Raw genomic sequence first — 21,293 nt, forward strand, 5'->3', positions numbered from 1 at the left:
ATCATAGTTTCATCGTACGTTATGGTGTATGCTTTGAGTAATGGCTAAAATTTCATCGTATGTTTGAGTAAACAACGTTATGAAGGCTGCATTGAATAATGACTAAAATTTCATCGTACTTTTGAGCAAACATCATGATTTCATCGTACGTTATCGTGTTTGCATTGAATAATGACTAAAATTTCATTGTATGTTTGAGCAAACATCATAATTTCATCGTATGTTATGACGTTTGCATTGAATAATGGCTAAAATTTCATCGTACGTTCGAGCAAACATCATGTTTTCACTGTATGTTATGGCGTTTGCATTGAATAAACATCGTGGTTTCATCGTACGTTATGATGTCTGTATTGAATGTTTGAGCAAACATCATGGTTTCATCGTACGTTATTGTGTCTGCATTGAATAATGACTAAAATTTTATTGTACGTTTGAGCAAACATCAAAATTTCATCATACGTTATGATGCTTTTATTGAATAATGACTAAAATTTCATCGTACGTTCGGGAAAACATCATGGTTTCATCGTATGTTATGACGTTTGCATTGAATAATGGCTGAAATTTTATCTTAGGTTTGATCAAACATCATGGTTTCATCGTACGTTACGATGTCTGTATTAAATGTTTGAGCAAACATCACGGTTTCATCGTACGTTATGACGTTTCCTTAGGCAATTGCATCTTGGACTTCAACACATTCCCCTACGAGCCAACAGGCGTATGTACAAGCGAGGACGACGACAGGCTATATCTCTGGGACGCGATCTACACAACCCGGTGTTGCCGCAACGCCCTGACCGCAGCGGCCAAGGCCTTAGCTCTCAACATCAATGCCACAGCAACACCAACAACCCTGTTCCTCCCACAGCCGCAGTGGGCCAACTGCACAGGCCCCTTCTCACGCCAGCCCTCCGTCTCCCTCCAAGGCTGCGGCCTACAGAATATGTTCGCCGGCGGCAGCCACTTCTCCACGCTCCTCTACCTGCCAACGCTCCTCCAGAGCAAGGTATACGAGGCGGCCGTACGGAACTGCTCAGGGTTTGACGGCGGAGGGTTCGATGGGGTGTGTAGTGGGTGTGTGACGGCTGTGGCGGCGGTGCGTGGGGCGGTGATGGATGAGTTTGGGATTCGGAGAGAGGATAAGAATGAGAATGCTGCTATTGGGTTTTCCGCCGTTGTGGCGGTTGCCGCCGGGAGGATTGGGAATTCGACTGATTTTGATGCCATTTTTCAATGCTTGTCTGCTTCCGACACATTGAGTAAGTTATTAATTATGTTTTTTTCTTAAATTTTGTTAAATTTTTTAAAATTTTAAAAAATATTCTAACCCGACTACTACCAGAAATTGTCTGTTTTTGGCTTGTTAGGTATTTACAGTTTTTACATACTTGTACAGAATGTTTTGTTTTCTTCTGCAACGGAGATCTCATAATCCACTCAATTAGGGGCCAGTGTCCTCCCTGCCACACCCTTCTGTCTGTCTCTAATACAATTTCTAATAAGTTTTGAATGGAATCTATTAGTACTTTGTTTAAAAAATAACTCATTAAAAACTTTTAAAAATACCCTTTCTATTAGTACAATATCTAAAAACTACCCATAAAATTTTAAAATTATTACGAGTACCCGTAACTTTTATTAAAAAAATTAAAGTTATTATTTTAACCACGAACGATTTAACGGTATTAATGTTACTCTTGAAAATTACTAGATATTTTTAAACTTTTTAAAAATTAGAAGGATATTAATGAAATTTTTAAAAGTATTTTTAAAAATATTTGAAATCCATAATTAAAAAAAGTACTTTTGAACAAATTTTTAGTGATTTTTTTTTTTTAATTTTACTCCAAATTTAAAAATAATTTTAGTTTAAAATTAAAATAATACATATAACGTTACCTTTTTAAATTTTGATATTTACAAGAATGCTTTAAAATAATTTTATACGTTCAAAGCTTCTAATCTTGTTTCTTATGTTTTGGGTTGTATCAGTTTCTGGCTACTTCAAAATCAAAGGTAAGATTTCGATATTATTCTCGGATTCATATTAAATTAAGACATAACATATTTCATTGTTTTAATCTATCGAATAATTTGTACGATTCCATATCGACAGATTCGGTAGCGAAGGCCTTAGTATCTGCCATAGTAGGTGTGCTAGTTCTACTACTCATCGTCCTTCTAGTAAAGCATGCAACCAAGAAGAATAAGAAAACCAAGCCATGCGCCTCGAATGACACATCGATATGGTCGGGACTATACCGGTTTACAAAGGATGAGATCAATAAGGCACTCGACTTCGGGAATGAGAGGACGAGTCTAGGCCGAGGCAGTGCCGGGCAAGTGTACAAGGGTATGCTACCGAGCGGACAGCTAGTAGCGATCAAGAAGATATTTCAAAGCAACACTTCAGATTCATTCATTAGAGAAGTTGATGGGCTGTCTAGGGTTAGGCATCCCAATTTGGTGTGCCTCTTGGGATGTTGCATTGANATTGGATAAAGGAACGAGTGCCAGCGAGGACGCTGGGCCCCGAAGGGGGGTGGATTGTGATGTCCCACATTGGTTGGGGAGGAGAACAAATCACCTTTTATAAGGGTGTGGAAACCTTCCCCTAGCAGACGCGTTTTTAAAGCCTTGAGGGGAAACCCGAAAGGGAAAGCCCAAAGAGGACAATATCTGCTAGCGATGGGCTTGGGTCGTTACAAATGGTATCAGAGCCAGACATCGGACGATGTGCCAGCCTTCTCGCTGTTCTCCGAAGGAGGTAGACACGAGGCGGTGTACCAGTAAGGACGCTGGGCCCCAAAGAGGGGTGGATTTGGGGGTGGTCCCACATCGATTGAAGGAAGGAAAGAGTGCCAACGAGGACGCTGGGCTCCGAAGGGGGTGGATTTGGGGGCGGTCCCACATCGATTGGGGAGGAGAACAAATCGCCATTTATAAGGGTGTGGAAACCTTCTCCTAGCAGACGCGTTTTAAAGCCTTGAGGGGAAACCGGAAAGGAAAAGCCCAAAGAGGACAATATCTGCTAGCGGTGGGCCTGGGTTGTTACAAAAAATGTGGAAACCTCTCCCGAGTAGACGTGTTTTACAACCATAAGGCTGACGGCGATATGTAACGAACGAAATCGGACAATATCTGCTAGCGGTGGGCTTGGGCTAGTACAAATGGTATTGGAGCTAGGTTACCTGGAGGTGTGCCAGCGAGGACACTGACCCCCAAGGAGGTGGATTGTGAGATCCCACATCAGTTGGAGAGAGGAATGAAACATTTCTTAAAGGTGTGGAAACCTCTCCCTAGTAGACGAGTTTTAAAACCGTGAAACTGACGACGATATGTAACAGACTAAAACAGACAATATCTTCTAGCAGTGGGCTTGAGCTGTTACAAATGGTATTAGAGCCACGTTAGGTGTGCCAGCGAGGACACTAGCCCCCAAAGGAGTGGATTGGGAAATCCCCATTAGTTGGAGAGGGGAACGAAACATGTCTTAAGAGTGTGGAAACCTCTCCCTAATAGATGGGTTTTAAAACCGTAAGGATGACGACGATAGGTAACAAACCAAAACAGACAATATCTGCTAGTAGTAGGTTTTGGCTATTACACGTCATTTATGTTTTTTAAGGAATATGATTTAGAAGGGTAAATGTGTAAAATCATTAAACCCTAGAGACCTACAACCAAACCCTAAACCCTAACTAGTGAATTTCGAGATATTACGTTGATGTGAAATTACGAAACAGTCCATGTCGAGTTTATATTTTCAAAATGTGACGATATTTTTCAGGAAAAGATACATTACTATCATGGGAAACAAGAGTAAAGATTTTAAGACAGTGTGCCCTTGCACTTAGGTATCTTCATCAACGTGCAGATGGCTGCATTGTCCATAGAGACATTAAGGTACAATCTTAATTTCATTAGTTTCTTTATTTTTCAAATCATAAAAGACCACTCCACGTGCGTTAACCAACGTAACGTGATTATCAAACGAACCCAAAATGATTATCAAACACGTGTATTTATTAACGATATGTACGACTTTTTCAGCTCACGAACATACTTTTGACTGAGAAATTAGACGGGAAATTGTCGGATTTTGGGTTGGCAAGGATGTTGGGAATGGATGAGACCAAAGTGTTCACAGATGTTAGAGGAACCATAGGGTATATGGACCCTGAATACATGAGCAATGCCAAGCTCACTTGTGCAAGTGATATCTATAGTTTTGGCATTGTTGCTCTTCAGCTTCTATCAGGTCAAAAGGTCATTGATTTGGATCTTGATGCAAGAGATCAATTAACAAGAAAGGTATGCACCTCGTTTCTTAAGTTTATCGTACGTATTGTGATCAGGGTCGTTAAAATTTTTAGGGTTTTTCTTTCTAAATACGATCGAACGGTATACTAAATAGATTAGATGGTAAAGCCACGTGCAAAGACCTAGTCGGGGTTTGGCAAAGTCTGATAGAACGGTAAACCCTAAAAATGACTCGAGTCAAGCTAGCTCGATTGGTTAGAACTTTTTCATGATGGGTTTGTTTGATTTGGATAAACGCTCACGTATCTCAATTTCCAACATGATTATACAAAAATTTATTTTACTAGATTACTTACGAACGAAAATGACCATTTCTGTGATCACTTCCGAGAATATCCTAACTTGTACGGAGATTTCATTACAGGCTAAGGATGTAAATCTGGGGCTACGACCATTGAGTGATTTTGAAGATCCAAGACTAAAAGAAGACGTAAACAAAGCAGACTTTGAATCCATTTTACAAGTTGCTGTTCTTTGTGTAGCAAAATCAAGCAAGGGTCGACCCACCATTGACATTGTCTTTGAGGAAATGGACAAAGTCTGGCACAATACACAGGCCAACAAGGTAAGTAGATCTTAAGCTCGTCGAGAATATTTACTTAAATCAGTTGAACAAAGAAATGAACGGTGTACTAAACCTTCACAAGCATAATAATTATTTCGAGTAATGTTCCAAAATTTTAAAATATGTTTTTGGTTGGTTTCTCCATTTCCTCGATTATTATCAAATTTTCACTTTCTCGGTTATTATACTAACAAACAATCAAATGAGACGGTACTATTTGAACCATCACTGATTGTCGTGATATTACCCTTGGAGGGCAGGTGGCAAAGCAACAGATGACCTCACCTGCAACTTCATTGTCTAAGCCATGGGAGGCGGTTCCAGTTTGAAATATGGATATCATCAAATGTTGCTTATAGAAAGGAGAGCGTGATCTTTCACAGATTGTTCATTTTGGTGGTCACCGATAATAGAGATTTTGAGATTAAAAAGAGCTTAAAGAGAACCATGTATATTATTCGTACGTATGCATATAATACCCATACCCCTAACTAGTTATGTACTTAGTGATATCTATGTACAAAGAAGAAAGAACTTGAGATATGTACGTATTATATCTCCTTGAAGAAATATCCCCTCTTTATACGAGATTTTTCAATTTTGTTTCTATTGCATTACGTATTTCAATCCCGAGAAAAGGACTCGATATGGGTTATGTGAATCTGTATTCTCAAATACTAAAATTTTTAAATCAATTCAATTTCAATCTCGAGGGAAGGATTAGATTAGAATTATCTTGATGATCAAGGAACGATAGGTATGTAAAGAACTAGTTTTTCTATTCAAAGTTGAATACATACCTATCGTTCATACTAATCATAATGGAGAAGTATCCCGATACATATGACACACAAAAATGCACGAGGTCTCCATAACTTATAATCATCTTTTATACTTAACACAACTTACACACAAAAATGCACGAGGTCTCCATAACCTGACATATCATAATCATGACAAATGTGGGGACCACAAGGCGCGTCATTATATATCATACAATTCATCCAACCAAGTCAACAGTTAGCTACTAAAATGGTTGGTCTAGACCATAGGTGGGTCCACGACATCAAGACAAGACAAAATAAATGATTTAGGACATCTGACTAAATATACATTTGTCTTAAAAAACAAATTTAACTAACTCTACAGTAGTCATATTAACTTCAAACGCTTTTAATAACGTCAAAAACAGTTCCCAAACATGTTGGAGATTGACATTTTTAAGGTTGAGTAATTTCGTGGCAAAAACCTGATCCAAATAAAAAATAAAAAATAAAAAATGACCACGAAATTAAGAACTTAATAGAAAAGGGGAAAGCCACAAAGGCATCGAACCAGGACATTTGGCAAGTTGGTTAACTGTCATCTTCGCTGGCGGGTTTGATCGTCCTTGTTGACAGTCACATCTCCAAAATCTCCATGGCCCAATGTTCTTCCGTTCTCTTTTGTTTGTCTTCTAATTGATACTCGACTGACCTACTCCATTTACCGATCTTTGTACTTTTCTCACTTTTCCAATTATTCCGATCATTTCTTCTTTGAAAGTTTTAATCTCATTTTCTTCCCGATCAATCCCCTGCCAAATTCCATGGAGCACTTGGAAACCGCCCCACAATCTCCCCCGATCAATCCCCTACCAAATTCCATGCACCGCTTGGAAATCACCCCACAATCTCCCCATTCTTCTTCCAGTCGTTCCAGTGATGCCTCTTTATCCACGGACTCGGACGGCGATGGCGATGGCGATGGCGACGGCCACTGTGATCTCATTTTCTCTTCTTCGGGTTCGTATCTCGTCTTTTTCTCTCTTTCAAAGCTTGAAGTATTTTTGTTGTTCTATGGAAATTGAGACTTCTTGTCTTTTATCCCCATTGTCATAGAATGAATTATGGAATCGATGAAACTCTAGTACGTTGTGGTAGTATTTCTGGATTTTGGATGCTTTAATACGCATTGTTACTCAAGTAAAGATTTGTGTTCATGCCAGAATCGTCCCAACATCTTCTGATCGAGAATTCCTTGGAATTTAGGTTGTAAAATTTTTGAACTTGTGTTTTGAGGGATTCATTAAATACTCAAGGGGTTTGAAAGTTGTTTCAGTCATCACTGTGGACAATATTTGGTGATAAAATCTCATGGGTGTTTACAATATTTACTTAATACTATTTAGATCTTTGAACCTCTTATGTTTCTCCTTGCCGTAATTGAAATCTCCCATCAATTTACAATAATGATTATAAGCGACTTTTTATGTGGGAAGGTGTTGACGATGGTGGGATCTCATTTAATCAAGTGGGAGGTTGTACATCTCATCTCCATAATTTAGACTAGAATTTGGAATTTGGATTCGACACTTAATGATCTTGATATTCCCGTGTGAGATGACCACATTATCTACTTGTTTTGAAGTAATTCTAAGAGTGAAAACTATCCCCACATACTAACACATGTCCTTTTAGTATAGTTTATCCTAACTCACTTGTTTATTAGGAAAATTTTCTGGAAATCACCCAACATAGGATTGCTCCAAACTAAGCACATTTAGCTTTGGAGGTTCTTTGATTGAGGCAACGAAAAAAGAAGGTGAACATTGTTGGTATAGGTAGTAACTATAAATTCTTTGAGGTCTTTCTCAGAATCACTTTCATTTAGATGTGGTCTTGGTTCATTCATGTACTCTTTCTTTACTCAAACATCACATACCCACCAACTTCCGTCTTGGTTCATCCCTAAACCACATTATATAGAGAGAGATTCCACTCTGATACCATTTGTAATGCTTCATACCCATGATTTGGAATAGAATTTAAATTCGGATTGACACCTAATGGCCTTAGTATTCCCTTACATCCCTTGTGAGTGAGCATGTTACCTATTTGTCTTGAATTACTTCTAAGAGTGAGGACTATCCCTACAGACCAACAGTAGTCCTTTTAGCATGCTTTTTTGGAATTAGCAGAAGGTCACCTAACATAAGATTGCTCCAAGCTAAGCACACTTAACTTTAGAATTCTTAGGATTGAGCTACCAAAAAGGAATGTCTACCTTATTGATACATGTAGTAACTATTAATTGTTTTAAACATTTCTTAACCATCATATCCTCAGGATCACTCTCATTCGAATATGGTCTCTGTTCATTCATGTACTTCTCGTTTATTCGAGCGTCACATAAGTGATGTCAAGGATGTTGGATCTTGCGGGTTTGGGCAAAGGTAAATTGAGATTGTGCAAGGCATTGTTGGCTTGATTGTCACCTTTCCCCTTGGAGGTTAGTGTTTTGTGGCATGGGTTATTATGAGCAAATATGGTTCTCAATTTTTTGGATCTAAAGACATACACAAATCATTGGAAAGCTACCACTTTTGGTTTTCCTTTTTTTATCCAAGTTTGTGAAGTGCTATGGGCGTGGGGGATGACTCAAATACTTACTTTAAGAGTCTTTTTAATACTATGTTCCCTTGCTTGTAACACCGGGAATTTTAAGAAAATAAATAAAAGATTTTTTTTTTTCAAAAAAAAAAAAGAAAAGAAAAAAAGAAGAATGGAAAGAAGGAAAAATGACACGCATGCAAGTTGGAGAAGATGACCGTACAGTCAACGATTAACTTATCAACCTTCGCTTTAACGAATTTGTAGCTAGCCTTTTCATCAGTTTTACTGTTTTGACTTAATTTAGGGCATATTGAGAAATTTTGGAGAAATTTGGAATACCCTTGAAGACCCAAGACAAGTTCAGGAAGTCTACAATCAAGTAAGTAACCATATGGAGCAAGTTTCTAAGAAATACTTGTAGAGTCGATTAAGATTGAGGACGATGATTGAGTATTATGTTTAGGAGCCTAGTTTAACCTAATCTCATGATAACTTTGCTGAGATAATGTGAATAGTTTACAACTTAGTCCTATTTATAGTTATATTGCTTCCTCCCGCATGATTTGTGAACTCTGATTGACTATTAGGCTTTTATGTTTTCTAGAATGCTGAGGTTGGATTATTATCATGTCATGAGCATGACGAGCATGTTGCATGCTTTTATACATTATTATGCATGATTTAGGGTTTGGATAGCCCTTTATTGCCCAGTCATGAGTTGGACTAATTGATATGTGCCATAGAGCGTTAATTATGGTTACCATAGACTATGAGTTACCGTTTCACGTATTTTGGTCCTAGTTCCTTGTCATGAGTTCCATAGCCTCCTTGGGTTGACCACGTACCTTGTAGGGATGGATAGGGCGCAACCTTTATCCGTGAATTAACCAACAGTGGTTATAGTCTACTTGTTACACATGGCTTAGTTATCACCCATATAGGATATCAGTAGCCATAGAGAGTATACTACTGTAGTTCATATCGGTGGTGCTTAGTGGGGAGAGCCATGGCCGTTTTACTAATCCAGCCTGAATGGCGTATTAATAGGTAGTTTTACTGTTCTTGCCTGAAAAGGCAAAGTAACAGATAGTTACTGTTCCTAAGATAGGTAGTTTTACTGTTCTAACCTGATCAGGGTACATGAGTAGGTAGTTTACTGTCTCAGCCTGGAAAGGGCATAGTGACAGGTAATTTTACTGTTCTAACTCGATGAGGGTATATGAGTAGGTAGTTATTGTTCAAGCCTGGAATATGTGTGGTGACAGGTAGTTTACTGATCTTAGGAACAAGTAAATGTTGCCCAACGCCATTAGGGAGAATCCATTGATTAGAGCTCAGTAGGTAGATATGTATGGAGTACGGTCACCGTTTAGAGCAAAAAGAGCTCCTCCAGACTTATGAGTATTACCCTAGGGTCCTTCCATGAGCCATAGCGACTCGAGGCACACTTTGAGCAAGAGTGACGAATGACCTGGACATACTTGAAACCTAGAGCCAAGAGAAAATTGAAAACCTCTGGGTTGTGAGAGGGATTGAGTACTCCTTAAAGGAGGTATATTGAGGGGATAAGTACAGTGACCTACCAAGTTTGGTATAGCCGTTTAGCCCAGTTTGGGCGATCATTAAAAAGAGTTATGAGCACATAGTTTAAGTTTCCGTGTATAGGACTAAGTTCGACTAGAGTCTACTAGTAGGTTTCTTACTAAGTATTTTATAGTCATTGCATGTTATTCTATTTTTTTCAGATGGAGTGTAGACCACTATTGATGGCGGGAGCATGCGGAGCCGTGTAGCTACAAGGGGTGCCCTTTAGATCGAGTAGTCTTCCTTCTTGTCATTTTATTATTATTTTAAATGCTACGTCTCGAAATTTACGTATTTTTTGTAAACCGTTTTCAATTGACTCTGCGGATATTACCCTTAAGCTACTTTTATGCGGAGCCGTGATTCGAGGTATCGAAAATAGGTTGTTACACTTGTACTCTTTATCGTTAATGAGACTATGTACTTGGTTTATGTAATATCTTCTTTGGGTATTTTTAGCTCATTTTTTCTTCGATTCTGTTACCCTTTTTGGATTGGGAGAGGACATTTGCTATGACTCTTTTGTCATTGTCAGGGGGTAAGAAGAGATATTTGTTATTTGGCTCCCATGTCTTCATTGAGGTTTTCTTGTAGATCATTTTTCATTCTTCCATACGATCCTTCCCCTAGTCACCCAATTTTTCTTGATGTGGAAGATTAATAAATCCAAAAAGGTTAAGTTCTTTTCTTGTAGGTCTGGCATGGGAGAGTTAGCACATTGGACCACTTGTATTATTTGACCTTTTTGTTTAGCACAAGGGTACATGTGAGGATTTTGATCATGTCCTTTGGAGTTCGCTTGTTCAATTTGAGATTGCTTTTTTGAGTTGTTTTTAAGGGCAAATTTGAGGACTTTGATCATGTCCTTTGGAGTTCGCTTGTTCAATTTGAGATTATTTCTTTTGAGTTTTTTTTTTTTTTTTTTTGGTGTTTCTTTGGCTCAAAATAAAGAGTTTGTTCTGTGATGGAGGAGGTCCTTAAGCATCTTTTGTTTCATTACAGTTTCATGATAAGGGTTCAATCTTGTGAGGAGTTAGGTTTTTATTTATTTATTTACTTTTGCTATTTCGAGGGGCCTTTATATTGAGGCGAAGAATAAGAATTTGCAGTTTTGACTGAAAAAGGAAGAATTTCAGAGATTGAATGGGAACATACCGTAATAATTGCCAGACTTCATTATTGAGGTGCTGAAGAAAGATGTGTTTTGATACTGACAGGGCTCTTATGCTACGTCAAAATGAGAAGCAGTCTTGAGTGAAAGTAGGAATTTCTTATCTTAAATTTGAAAAATGTAAAACACAAACACGTGGCTTCTTCGAAGTCACCCCATGCAATGCGGGTTGGATTAAAGTCAAAGGTCTTCTTCCTATTGATCTATGGAGAAAGAGGAATCTGAAGGGAAAAAGTGTGCGGAATATTATGTCTTTAACTATAAGTAATGAAATGAAATAAATTCAAAGATCAACTTCTGAAAATCGGTGAAGCAAATGATCACTCCAAAAAATTTATATGGAAGTGTCTCCTCATACTTGCTGTCAGAGGGAACTTTTGAAGCATGAGAGACATTATTTTAAAAATCAGACTGCTAATAATGGAAGTGGTTATTGTTGCTTTTTTCGAGATCTTCTTTGGCGGTTTTCTTCTTCAATGTTTTATTTATCTTTTGGCTCTTGTAATATTTGGAGGTCATTACTTTATTTGTTTGGTTTTCGTTATTTGAAGGCCATTACTTTGTTTGTTTGGTTGTTTTGTTTCCTCCATCCCTTAGGAAATTTGTATCCTTGAACATTTTTCTGTCTTTCATCTATCAATGATTTGTTTGTTTCTGGTTAAATGAAGAATTCTGCCACATAACCCATCCCAGAAACATCTTCCTACAATTGCACACTTCTGTAAATTGGTGGATGCACGCATCTATGAAAATAAATGTGGGACTTTGGATTTTTTGTTAAGCTATATGCTCTCCTATATCTGAATATGCTTTCAGGAAATACTGACAGGAGTTCATCTGGAGATAATACTCAAAGTGAATCATCAGTGGGTTGGGAATTGGATTCTTCAAGTCAGCTTACCAAGAGACAGAGTCATGCATTCAATCACTTATTTCCACATATTTTTGATGAAAAAGTTTCTCTCAGGAAGAAGGTATGTTAAATTTCTTTTGAGTTGGCATACTACTTTATGTCTTTTTGACAAATTTACTAAAAGCATATGATTTCATTCAACAGTGATGCAATAACTAGATGGTTATATTAAAAAATCACTTTGAGAAATAAGCTAGATGATATGCCAAATGATTGTGAAAATAGTTTCTGTATGATATATGAAAATCAGGGAGAGAAACATACATTTTTCTGGGGGGTTGTGGTTGCAATGCTGGAACGGTTACTCTGTGTCTCAATTTCCTCCATCCTATCTCTCTGAAGTCTTTGGGTGTAATGACCCACTTTTCGAAAGTCGCACGAAAGTCGTGCGATGGATCCTCACTTATTGATGTGGAATATTTGAAAATATACATAAATTTAAACTTTTAAAACATCAATGACATACTATACATCAAAACTGAGTTTATAAAATGTATGAGAATAACAAGACACCAATCTAATCCAACCTTACCTCATGTAAGCTTTCGCCTCAACCACGCCATCAAGCCTCATCTGAAAAGAAAATTGAAGTAGCAAGGATGAGTATAAAAATATATTCAGTAAGTAGCCCACCGGTAGTTATTAGTTTGTTCTTAAATCTTACCATATTCATTTTGTTCGTTTGTTCGGTGTCCTATTCTTATTTGAGAGTTTGTTCCCAAGTATAGGATCTTCCTAGGCTACACCCTAGGTTTATTCGTTCCACCTAAGCTCAACTTAGGATAATTAGCGAAAGCTATCAAATTTTCATCTCTTGGTCTTATTTGGACCTCCAGCCCTCGAAGTTCATCTTAAGTTCTTAAGATATCTTAGATCATCGTTTTGCTAGTCCTCTTCATCAGTATCATCGTTCTAGATCTGTATCATAGGCCCATGAGGTGCTACTCTAACGTCAATTTCAACCCATAATCCTTGTTCACAAGGGAGGTAGCAACCCTCTGCTAACAAGTTCTCATTTACCTATATGGTCCTTGTTCTCATTTGAACAAGATCACGATTATCATTTGAACAAGATCACGATTAGGAAGTGGTTGGAAACCCCTAATCACAACCACAATACACTTCCAAGTTATTTTAAGGTTCATGCATTCTCAGGGTTCATCTAGTAGTCCCTAATAGTCCTCAGAGGGTACAAGTATAAAATCAAGCTAGTTCTAAAATAGTTATCCAGACCCTCAACACAGTCTAGCTGAGTTCACGACTAGGGGTTAATTTCCAAACCCCTAATCATCCCTGTATAACCACATTAGCATCACATGTATAAACAAATCATCAACTGGGACATAGCAAATTATTCTGAACACGAATACCTAGTCATGCGTTTGATTTCATTTAGCTCAGAGTTCAATCCATCCATTTCTAGAAAAATGTGCATCATAACCGTTTGCGATGCTTTTCATGGATCAAGTCAGTTCACTTTAGTCTCAAATTCTTATAACATGCTCTCTACAAGCATAGCTAAATCCAAAGTTTCAAGGTGCTACTTGCTTGATATGCACAACACTTTTTGTTCGAGTTTGAGCCTCCAGAAATTCCAAATTTCACCGAACTCTTCAAAAAGGTCCTACATTTAGAAAAATTATGAGGAGCTAAAACGATTGAATTGCACAAATTGGGGAATCCAGTGCGATTGGACCGGACCGGTCTACGTGAACCGGTCTTCACTGACCTGTCTTCTTCCTCGCGCGTCTCTTGGTCTGCCGTCTGGTTCTCTCAAACTGCACCATGATAGGCCGTGATTCCTTCAACAAACTGGTAAGAGTTCATTCCAGCTGAAATTCGTACTTTTTGGCCTCCCTTGCATGTCATCCCTGCTCCTCCTCTGCTCTCGCCGGCCACAGCATATGGTGGCAACAACTCACGCGTTTTCTGCCATTTATTTATTTATTTTTAAAAAACAGATATTACATTGGGTTTCAATTCTCTGCTCTCTCTCTCTCACATATATGCACACACTTGTTATTAAAAATGATAGAGGTAAGGAGTCGTTCAAGATCAACTAGACATAAACAACAAACTTATCATCATTTCTTTTCTCTCCGTACATCTCTCCCATCCCACCCCTTTCCACTGTTCACATGTCACCCAACCATCTAACTTGATTCTTTATTCTTCTCAATGATTCGTAAGACCTTATCCATTGACGAAAGCTGTGACCATTGTATCATTGAATCATCAAGAGACTAATCCTACACCTTTACTCAAGTTTTTTAAAGAGAGTCGTCTTCATGAATATGTGCTTTGGATCAAAAAGATATCCAATAGGATAGGCCATTGGGTAGAGATTGCTAAGCTTGGAGTGAATGAGGCTTAAATAAGATTATTAAATCTATTGGTGAAAACAAGACTGGCGGGAAGCAGTTCCTTGCTCTTCTTAAAAGGACCTCCGCAACCACCAACCCACATCCTTTAATGCAAACACTTCGTTTATTACCTCAACGTTAAAGACCAATCATCATAAGATCGACTCACGACCTTATACCTCAACACAGCCAGGGACAAAGGACCAGCCTCTAAAGACTCCTTATCTATTGTTTGAATCATCAAAATTCTATCTAGAAAGATCAAAGAAAACCTGTTCAGTTTTGTGCCAGCCACTGTATCTGCCATCATTCTCATCTGCACCCATGTTGGTTTATGTTGATCCATTCTTTAATCAAGATCCTCACATCTGATATGATGCTGGAATCCATGGCCAAATTCCTCAAGTTTCTTTGGAGATTGAATCCATGCACCCTGCAAAGATTCAAAAACCCACCTCACTCGTGCGTACAGACGTCTCATGTGCCTTCCACAATTTTATCAGAACTGTATCATGGAGCCACATTCTCATATTAATTTTCTCTGTTCCATCAGTTGACCCCTCACCACAAGCTTTTGTACCTCAATCTGATTTTCCCGTACAGCCTACCATACCCACTTCCTCTTCTAGTATAAATCCCTTTGGCACACCTCTCACATGCCCATTGCCTTCGATATCTGCTCCTTATCCTGATCCACCTTCGACTTTAAAAACAAAGTTTGAAAGCACAAACCTTCTCAACCTCATTTTTCCCAATCCTTTGGTCACGTGACCAACATCACCCTCGCACCTGCCAAGCCCATAAAACTTAAAAAAATTTACTATGATGTAGTGTACATCTCTGCTTGGACAAATATATTTTATAATTATATGCTCCTCTTACAAAGTTATAAGTCAAAATTGTGTTTGCAGCTCAAGTTGTTGAAAAAGGTTGCCACAGTTCAGGAAGATGGAACTGTGCAAATGGAAGTTCCAGAAGGCATTCAATCGGAAAACTTCCATTTTGAAACTGGTATTATGCATGATGGAGCTGTAGAAGATGAACCCCTAGACGTTCCATTCACACCCCCACTACAAATTGTGATGCTCATAGTTGGTACAAGAGGGGATGTACAACCTTTCGTTGCCATTGGGAAGCGATTGCAGGTTCTCCTCACTTTCTCTGTTTCTTTTATCAAAATTTTAACTGATTTTTCATTTGTTGATCTATCGTTTTTATTATTATTATTATTTTTTGTTTACATGTATTGGTTTAACAATTTTATCACCATTGCCTTGTTACATGCGATTTTTTTCAGATATGTTCTTGGCTGAGATATAATCTAACAAACCTTGTGAAGCCCTTATGGCGTTGTATTGTTATGAACTTTGAACCTTTTAACTCATTACATACCTCACCTTGGCATTTTAACGAGACAAAATAATAAAAATTGGATATCTTTACAATTTTTCTTGAAATTGAAAGTTGAACAATTTATAAACATGCTACAATATTTTGAGGAAAAAAGAGTATCATTGTGGAAAAGAAAATGTCACGGTAGTACTGGCTTCACTACTTAACTATTAAGTCTTTATTTAAGTTCAATGTTCTTTGTATGTTAACCTCTAGTTGTAAATTCATGTGATACCTCATCAACATTTGCATGGTCCCAGTGCCTGGGGTTGACTTATATAATGCAAGGGGGCCATTTATACATGTGCGCACACACACACATGTATAATGCATCTCGAATCGTTTGAAAATTTTATATTTCTATGTGTAGTGCAAAACAAGTGGATTGATATGATACTTACTCCTAACCTTTTAAGGTTTATATAATAAAATAGCATTATTAAATACAAACCTAACATATTTATATCTATTACTAATAACTTTAGTTAGAATTCTTATTATATTTTTATAACATAATTTGTTGGCTTCCAACATATATTATCCAAACTATATTATCTGGGTTTGACACTTTAGGCATTGTGACTTACAAATGTTTCGTTCATATTGGCTTAATTTTCTGTTGGAACTTTTAGGTTAGATCTTGTTGTAGTATAGAAGTTTGTACTGATCGATTAAATTTTTGTCCCATTTTGATTGTAGCAAAGGATTAATATGCTCCCTACATGGAACTGAAGAATTGGTTTCCTAATCAAATCCCATGAACCCTTTCTAAATATGCATTAAGATACAGGCCCTGTTCTTCAAAAAACTTGATAGGTTAAGTTAATTTTAAGTTGACAGAGATGATACATTACTTGCAGGAGTATGGCCATAGAGTTAGATTGGCAACTCATGCAAATTTTAAAGATTTTGTACTCTCTACTGGACTGGAGTTCTTTCCTTTAGGAGGAGATGCTAAAGTTCTTGCAGATTGTAAGTGTTCTGATTATTTTCCCATATGTTTTTGCATCACATTCAAAAGGCTATAGCAATGAACACATTCAAAATGCTATGGAAATGAAGGCAATGAACACATCAGTATTTAGAAAGTGAAAAAAGAAAAAGAAAAAGAAGAACTTCACCTGAAAGACACAACAATGATGAACATAATCTACATACACTCCTCTCCTGTTGCCTCTTTGAAAAAGTTAGCTTTGCTACTAACTCTCTTCTGGGTATTGCTTATTTCTTACAGATATGGTTAAGAACAAAGGATTCCTTCCATCTGGACCTTCGGAGATACATACCCAACGAAATCATTTGAAGGATATTATTTTCTCATTGCTTCCTGCATGCCAGGATGACGATCCAGAATCTAAAATTCCATTTAAAGCAGATGCAATAATTGCTAATCCCCCTGCATATGGTTAGAACCAAATTTATTCTTCTATGTTCTTTTTCTTGGGATTTCTTAGTTTTTTACTTATAATCTTCTCTCCTTGTGCTTCCATTTGTTCCCTGCCCTTTAAACATGGGTTAGAGTAATAATTTTTCATTTTGACAAGTGACTGAAAACTCCTTGGAGTGGCTGCCAATTCTCGACTGATTCAATGGAATAAACTGTAGCGACCCAATTTTCGTTAGTTAAAGGTACAAACAATAGTCACGGAGTTAAGTCAAAATGGTTTACAAAAGATACATAAGTTTCAAGAAGCGGCATTTAAAATAATAATAAAATGACAAGAAGGATGACGACTCGATCTAAAGGGCACCCCCTATAGCTGCACGACTCCAAGGCTCCCGCTATCAACAGTGGTCTGTACTCCATCTGAAAAAATAGAATAACATGGAATAAGTATAAAAATGGTAAGTAACCTACTTGTAGGCTCTCGTCGTACTTATACTTGGCTCTAGTCTATGCTTGCCGTATAAGGCTTACGCATAAAACTCTATACACTACTACTTCTCTAAGAGTACTTATTAGGCTCTATGGCAAGCTCTAGTTTACTTAGACCCTTATGTCAGACTTTGAGATACATGGCCCCTATGACGAGCTCGGAAATACGTGGCCCTTAGGAAGGGCTTTGAAATACATGGCCCTTATGAAAGGCTATGCTTTACGTTCTCTTAGGTCCATCCTCAACCTTGCTAATTGTGCCTAGGTTAAATCTTATAAGTATGGAGGAGCCCTTCGCTCTTAAAAAGGTAACTGCACTCCGCACATGATTGTCTACTAAGCTCTAATCAAAAGGTTCACCCTAGTGGTGTCGTGCAACAACTGCGTAGTCCTAAGATCAATAAACTACCTGTTGCATCACCTTTTTAGGATACCGTCCTTGGGTTAGAACAGTAAACTAGGTCTTAGGAACAGTAAACTACCTGCCATATCGTCTTTTAAGGCTAAGACAATAAACTACCTGTTGTATCGCCTTTTCAGGCAGAAACAATTAACTACCTGCTGCATTGCCTTTTCAAGCAGAAACAACAAACTACCTATTGCATTGTGGAAACAGTTAACTACCTGTTGCATCATCTTTTCAAGCGGAAACAATAAACTACTTGTTGTATGACTTTTTCAGGCAGAAACGGTAATATTCTTGTTCACACACCCTCTCGGGTTAGAACAGTATAAGGTCATGACTCCCCAATAGACACAACTGTAGCTGCCTCAGTAGTATACCCTCTATGACTTTTGGGATTCTCTATGGGTGATAACTGAACTCTNCCCCCCCCCCCCAGCTAGTTCACGAATAGGGGTTGCACCCTAATCGTCCCTATGAGATACCTAGTCAACCCAATGTTCTGTGAACTCCAAAACTAGATAATAACGTAGAACAACAATACAGGGTCTAACATACTCATAATATGTATTCTAGAGCACATAGCATAATTAGGCATATATGGGTTCCCAAACTCTATATCATACATTTATAAACATATATAAACATACATCATGCTCAACATGCTCAAACAAGGGGTAGTGAAACAACCAAGACATGTTGGAAAACTTATAAACATATTAACTCTATCAGAGTTCACAATTATGCATTGCGGAAGCGGTAAAACTAAGTACTGTGCTAAACCATAAACTATTAAGTTTTCTAGGCTTAGCTATCATTGAAACTAGCTTAACTAGGCTTCTAAACATGATTTCCAATCATTTGCCCATGGTCCTACTCCACTCCTTCAAGTATTTTTTAAAACTTGTTCCATGTGGTTACTTATTTGTTTGTTGACTTCTTGAGCTTGGTTCGAGTTGTTAAGAATTTCAAGTTCTCCAAAATTCCGCAATATGCCCTAAATTAAGTCAAGAGAATAAAACTGGTGAAAATGGCTAGCTTCAAATTCTTTAAAAAAGAGACGTAGATCGAGAAACTAACCGTTGACTGTACGGTTATCTTCTCCAACTTGCATGTGTGTCATTTTGCTTTCCTTTCTCTTTTTTCTTTTCTTTTGAAAATTCTTTTATTTATTTTCTTAAAAATGTAGGTGTTACATAAACTCCTCCTCAACCGACACTACTGCACTATCACCAAAGACATCACATCCTTCAATTTTGAAAGTGCATATACTTTTCTTGTTAATTGAATCGTTCCAAAAGATAGAGAAATACGCACCCCTTGAGCCTAATGATTTCTGAATTCTTCACCGTTAGCTAACTTAAAAAACTGAGTGGATCTGTGAGACTACAAATTCTTGGATGACTTCAAGTAAAATTCCTCATTAGCGGCACAGTTCAAATTTCATCCTTCAATAAGTATCGGAAGAATTTCACCAACTAGAGGGAAATATATACTCTCTATGCAAGACTTGTTTACCTTTGTTGACTGGAAATACATCCTTCCTATGCACAACCCCTGAATTTAACGCCTTTTGCTCACCAACCATGTGAATAAATTGCCACACGTCAGATGCAAAATCCAGTGGTCTCATCTCCTTCCCTCAACCCTTTAAATTTACATCTTTGTCTCCCAGAAGTGTTTCCTCCGTTGCTTCCAAGTCTAGGAGCTGTTCCTTGATGGTGATTCTTTTCAAGAAAGTTGTGTCTGAAGCTCCCAAATTCCTGAGTACATCGATTGCTTGGAGATCACTAGAAAGAATGGATTTATAGATTTTTATGCATAAAAAAGCATCAAGATTTAATAGCCTCTTTCAGTTCTCTAAGCTTCTATGTCCAAGCCAGCCTTTTAAGGAGTTTTTGTTCCACCAATCCTATCCTTCATGAGAGAGCTAAAAGGAAAGATGCTGCATCCATGTATTCTTAAACTTAAAGGATGATAGCCCCATTTTTCAGCTCCAAAGGTGATCATAGTAGGGTAGAGGTCAAAGGTAATTCAATCAAACCTTTTAACTGATGCACTAGAAAAATTTGATATACAAGAGTTCGAAGCTATGATTTTTTTTTTTAATCAGCAATTGGGCAGGGCATATTCTGAAGGCTAGACCAAGAAAATTTACCATTTACAGGGAAAGTCTGTCAATGAATCATTGATTAAATGGAACGGATGAAATGATTCATGCTGCAAGTGGGAGGTTTACCATTAGATTTCTCATGGGATCAGCCAGAGGCATTAAAATCCCCACCAAGGATCCAATTATCACGGTATCAGTACATAGAAAAGATCAGTCAGTAGTACTAAAAAAAAGAAGAAATTAGGGACCTCTTGCCAGAATTGGCGCCTTAGAAGGACGCGTTGGAAGGACCGTTTGTGTGCCATAATTTACAATCATCAGTCAAAGAAAAGTAAAAAGGAAAGGGTGAAAGCACCTTCAATGACCTCCAATACATTGAAGAACAGGTTGTTCAAAAGGATAAGTATTACACTCAAGGATCCAAGCGCAATGCTTGATTTGTGTTGGAGAATAAAGCCTTTGACCAATGCACATTTCTTCCATGAACCAAGGCCCCTGAAATTCCATGTTAGAAAATTGTTTCGCAGTAAGCAACCCCGTAGTTGGAAGTAGGCAGGTTTTTTATATTTGATTGAGGATAACAAGTTTCTTTGGAGACTTGGGTGACTTATTCGGATCAGCAAACCAATTGTCAGATGGTTTAGGGTAAGGAAGGCTAGAGCTCAAGGTCAATGAACCAGAAAATTTCTTGGGATTTTGGCCTGAGAAACCTCAATGATATGAAATCTTAGAATGGGTTGATCTCCTCGGCTACTGTAATCGGTCACCTTGAAGGCAGAAAATAAATCATGGTGTTGGCCAATTGATTCTACAAAGTTCTCAGATAGATCTTTGATGGAAGACTTTAATTCATACCCTGGGGCCAACGGCAAACAATCTTTTATATGGTAATTTATGAAGACCCTTATCCAAAGAAAATTTAAATTTTCCTTGGAAACTTAGAGATGGAGGGATTATTATGGCTGACCAACTTCATCGACATTGAAATTAATATTTTATCGATATTCCATCAAAATTGACCTTCACATTGAAAATTTTTGTCAGGATATCTCATTGTTCTTTCAATTGTATTCATTTTGACTGAGGTACTTTTATTAAAATTAATATGTTATCGAAGATTCTAGGTTGTCTGACTTGATTTCTGTCCATGCTTAATTGGTCATAAGTTTGCCTTAAGTAAGCGCACAAGCACTCCCCCCCCCCCCCCCCC

General features: G+C 37.8%; 1 protein-coding gene and 1 pseudogene across 8 annotated transcripts in view; both read left to right on the forward strand.

Moving 5' to 3' along the window:
- Positions 1 to 244: 244 nt before the first annotated feature.
- Positions 245 to 5,223, forward strand: LOC111783904 (annotated as a pseudogene).
- Positions 5,224 to 6,241: 1,018 nt separating this feature from the next.
- LOC111783901 (sterol 3-beta-glucosyltransferase UGT80A2-like) overlaps positions 6,242 to 21,293 on the forward strand; it is a 20,186-nt gene continuing 5,134 nt past the window's right edge. For 2 of the 8 annotated variants that reach the window (XR_002813441.1, XM_023664712.1), the window contains exons 1-5: positions 6,243 to 6,678; positions 11,840 to 11,997; positions 15,211 to 15,444; positions 16,552 to 16,663; positions 16,926 to 17,096. Coding sequence is in view for 7 of the 8 variants with exons in the window: in XM_023664712.1 (XP_023520480.1) it covers positions 6,483 to 6,678; positions 11,840 to 11,997; positions 15,211 to 15,444; positions 16,552 to 16,663; positions 16,926 to 17,096 (871 nt within the window). In the remaining variant the exon portion in view is untranslated. Of the gene's footprint in view, positions 6,679 to 8,002; positions 8,165 to 8,572; positions 8,648 to 10,013; positions 10,087 to 11,839; positions 11,998 to 15,210; positions 15,445 to 16,551; positions 16,664 to 16,925; positions 17,097 to 21,293 lie in introns of those variants that run through there. The other 6 variants (XM_023664714.1, XM_023664715.1, XM_023664718.1 and 3 more) reach the window with 6 other exon arrangements.

The sequence above is a fragment of the Cucurbita pepo genome, unplaced genomic scaffold, assembly GCF_002806865.2.
Source record: "Cucurbita pepo subsp. pepo cultivar mu-cu-16 unplaced genomic scaffold, ASM280686v2 Cp4.1_scaffold000126, whole genome shotgun sequence".
Taxonomy (NCBI): domain Eukaryota; kingdom Viridiplantae; phylum Streptophyta; class Magnoliopsida; order Cucurbitales; family Cucurbitaceae; genus Cucurbita; species Cucurbita pepo.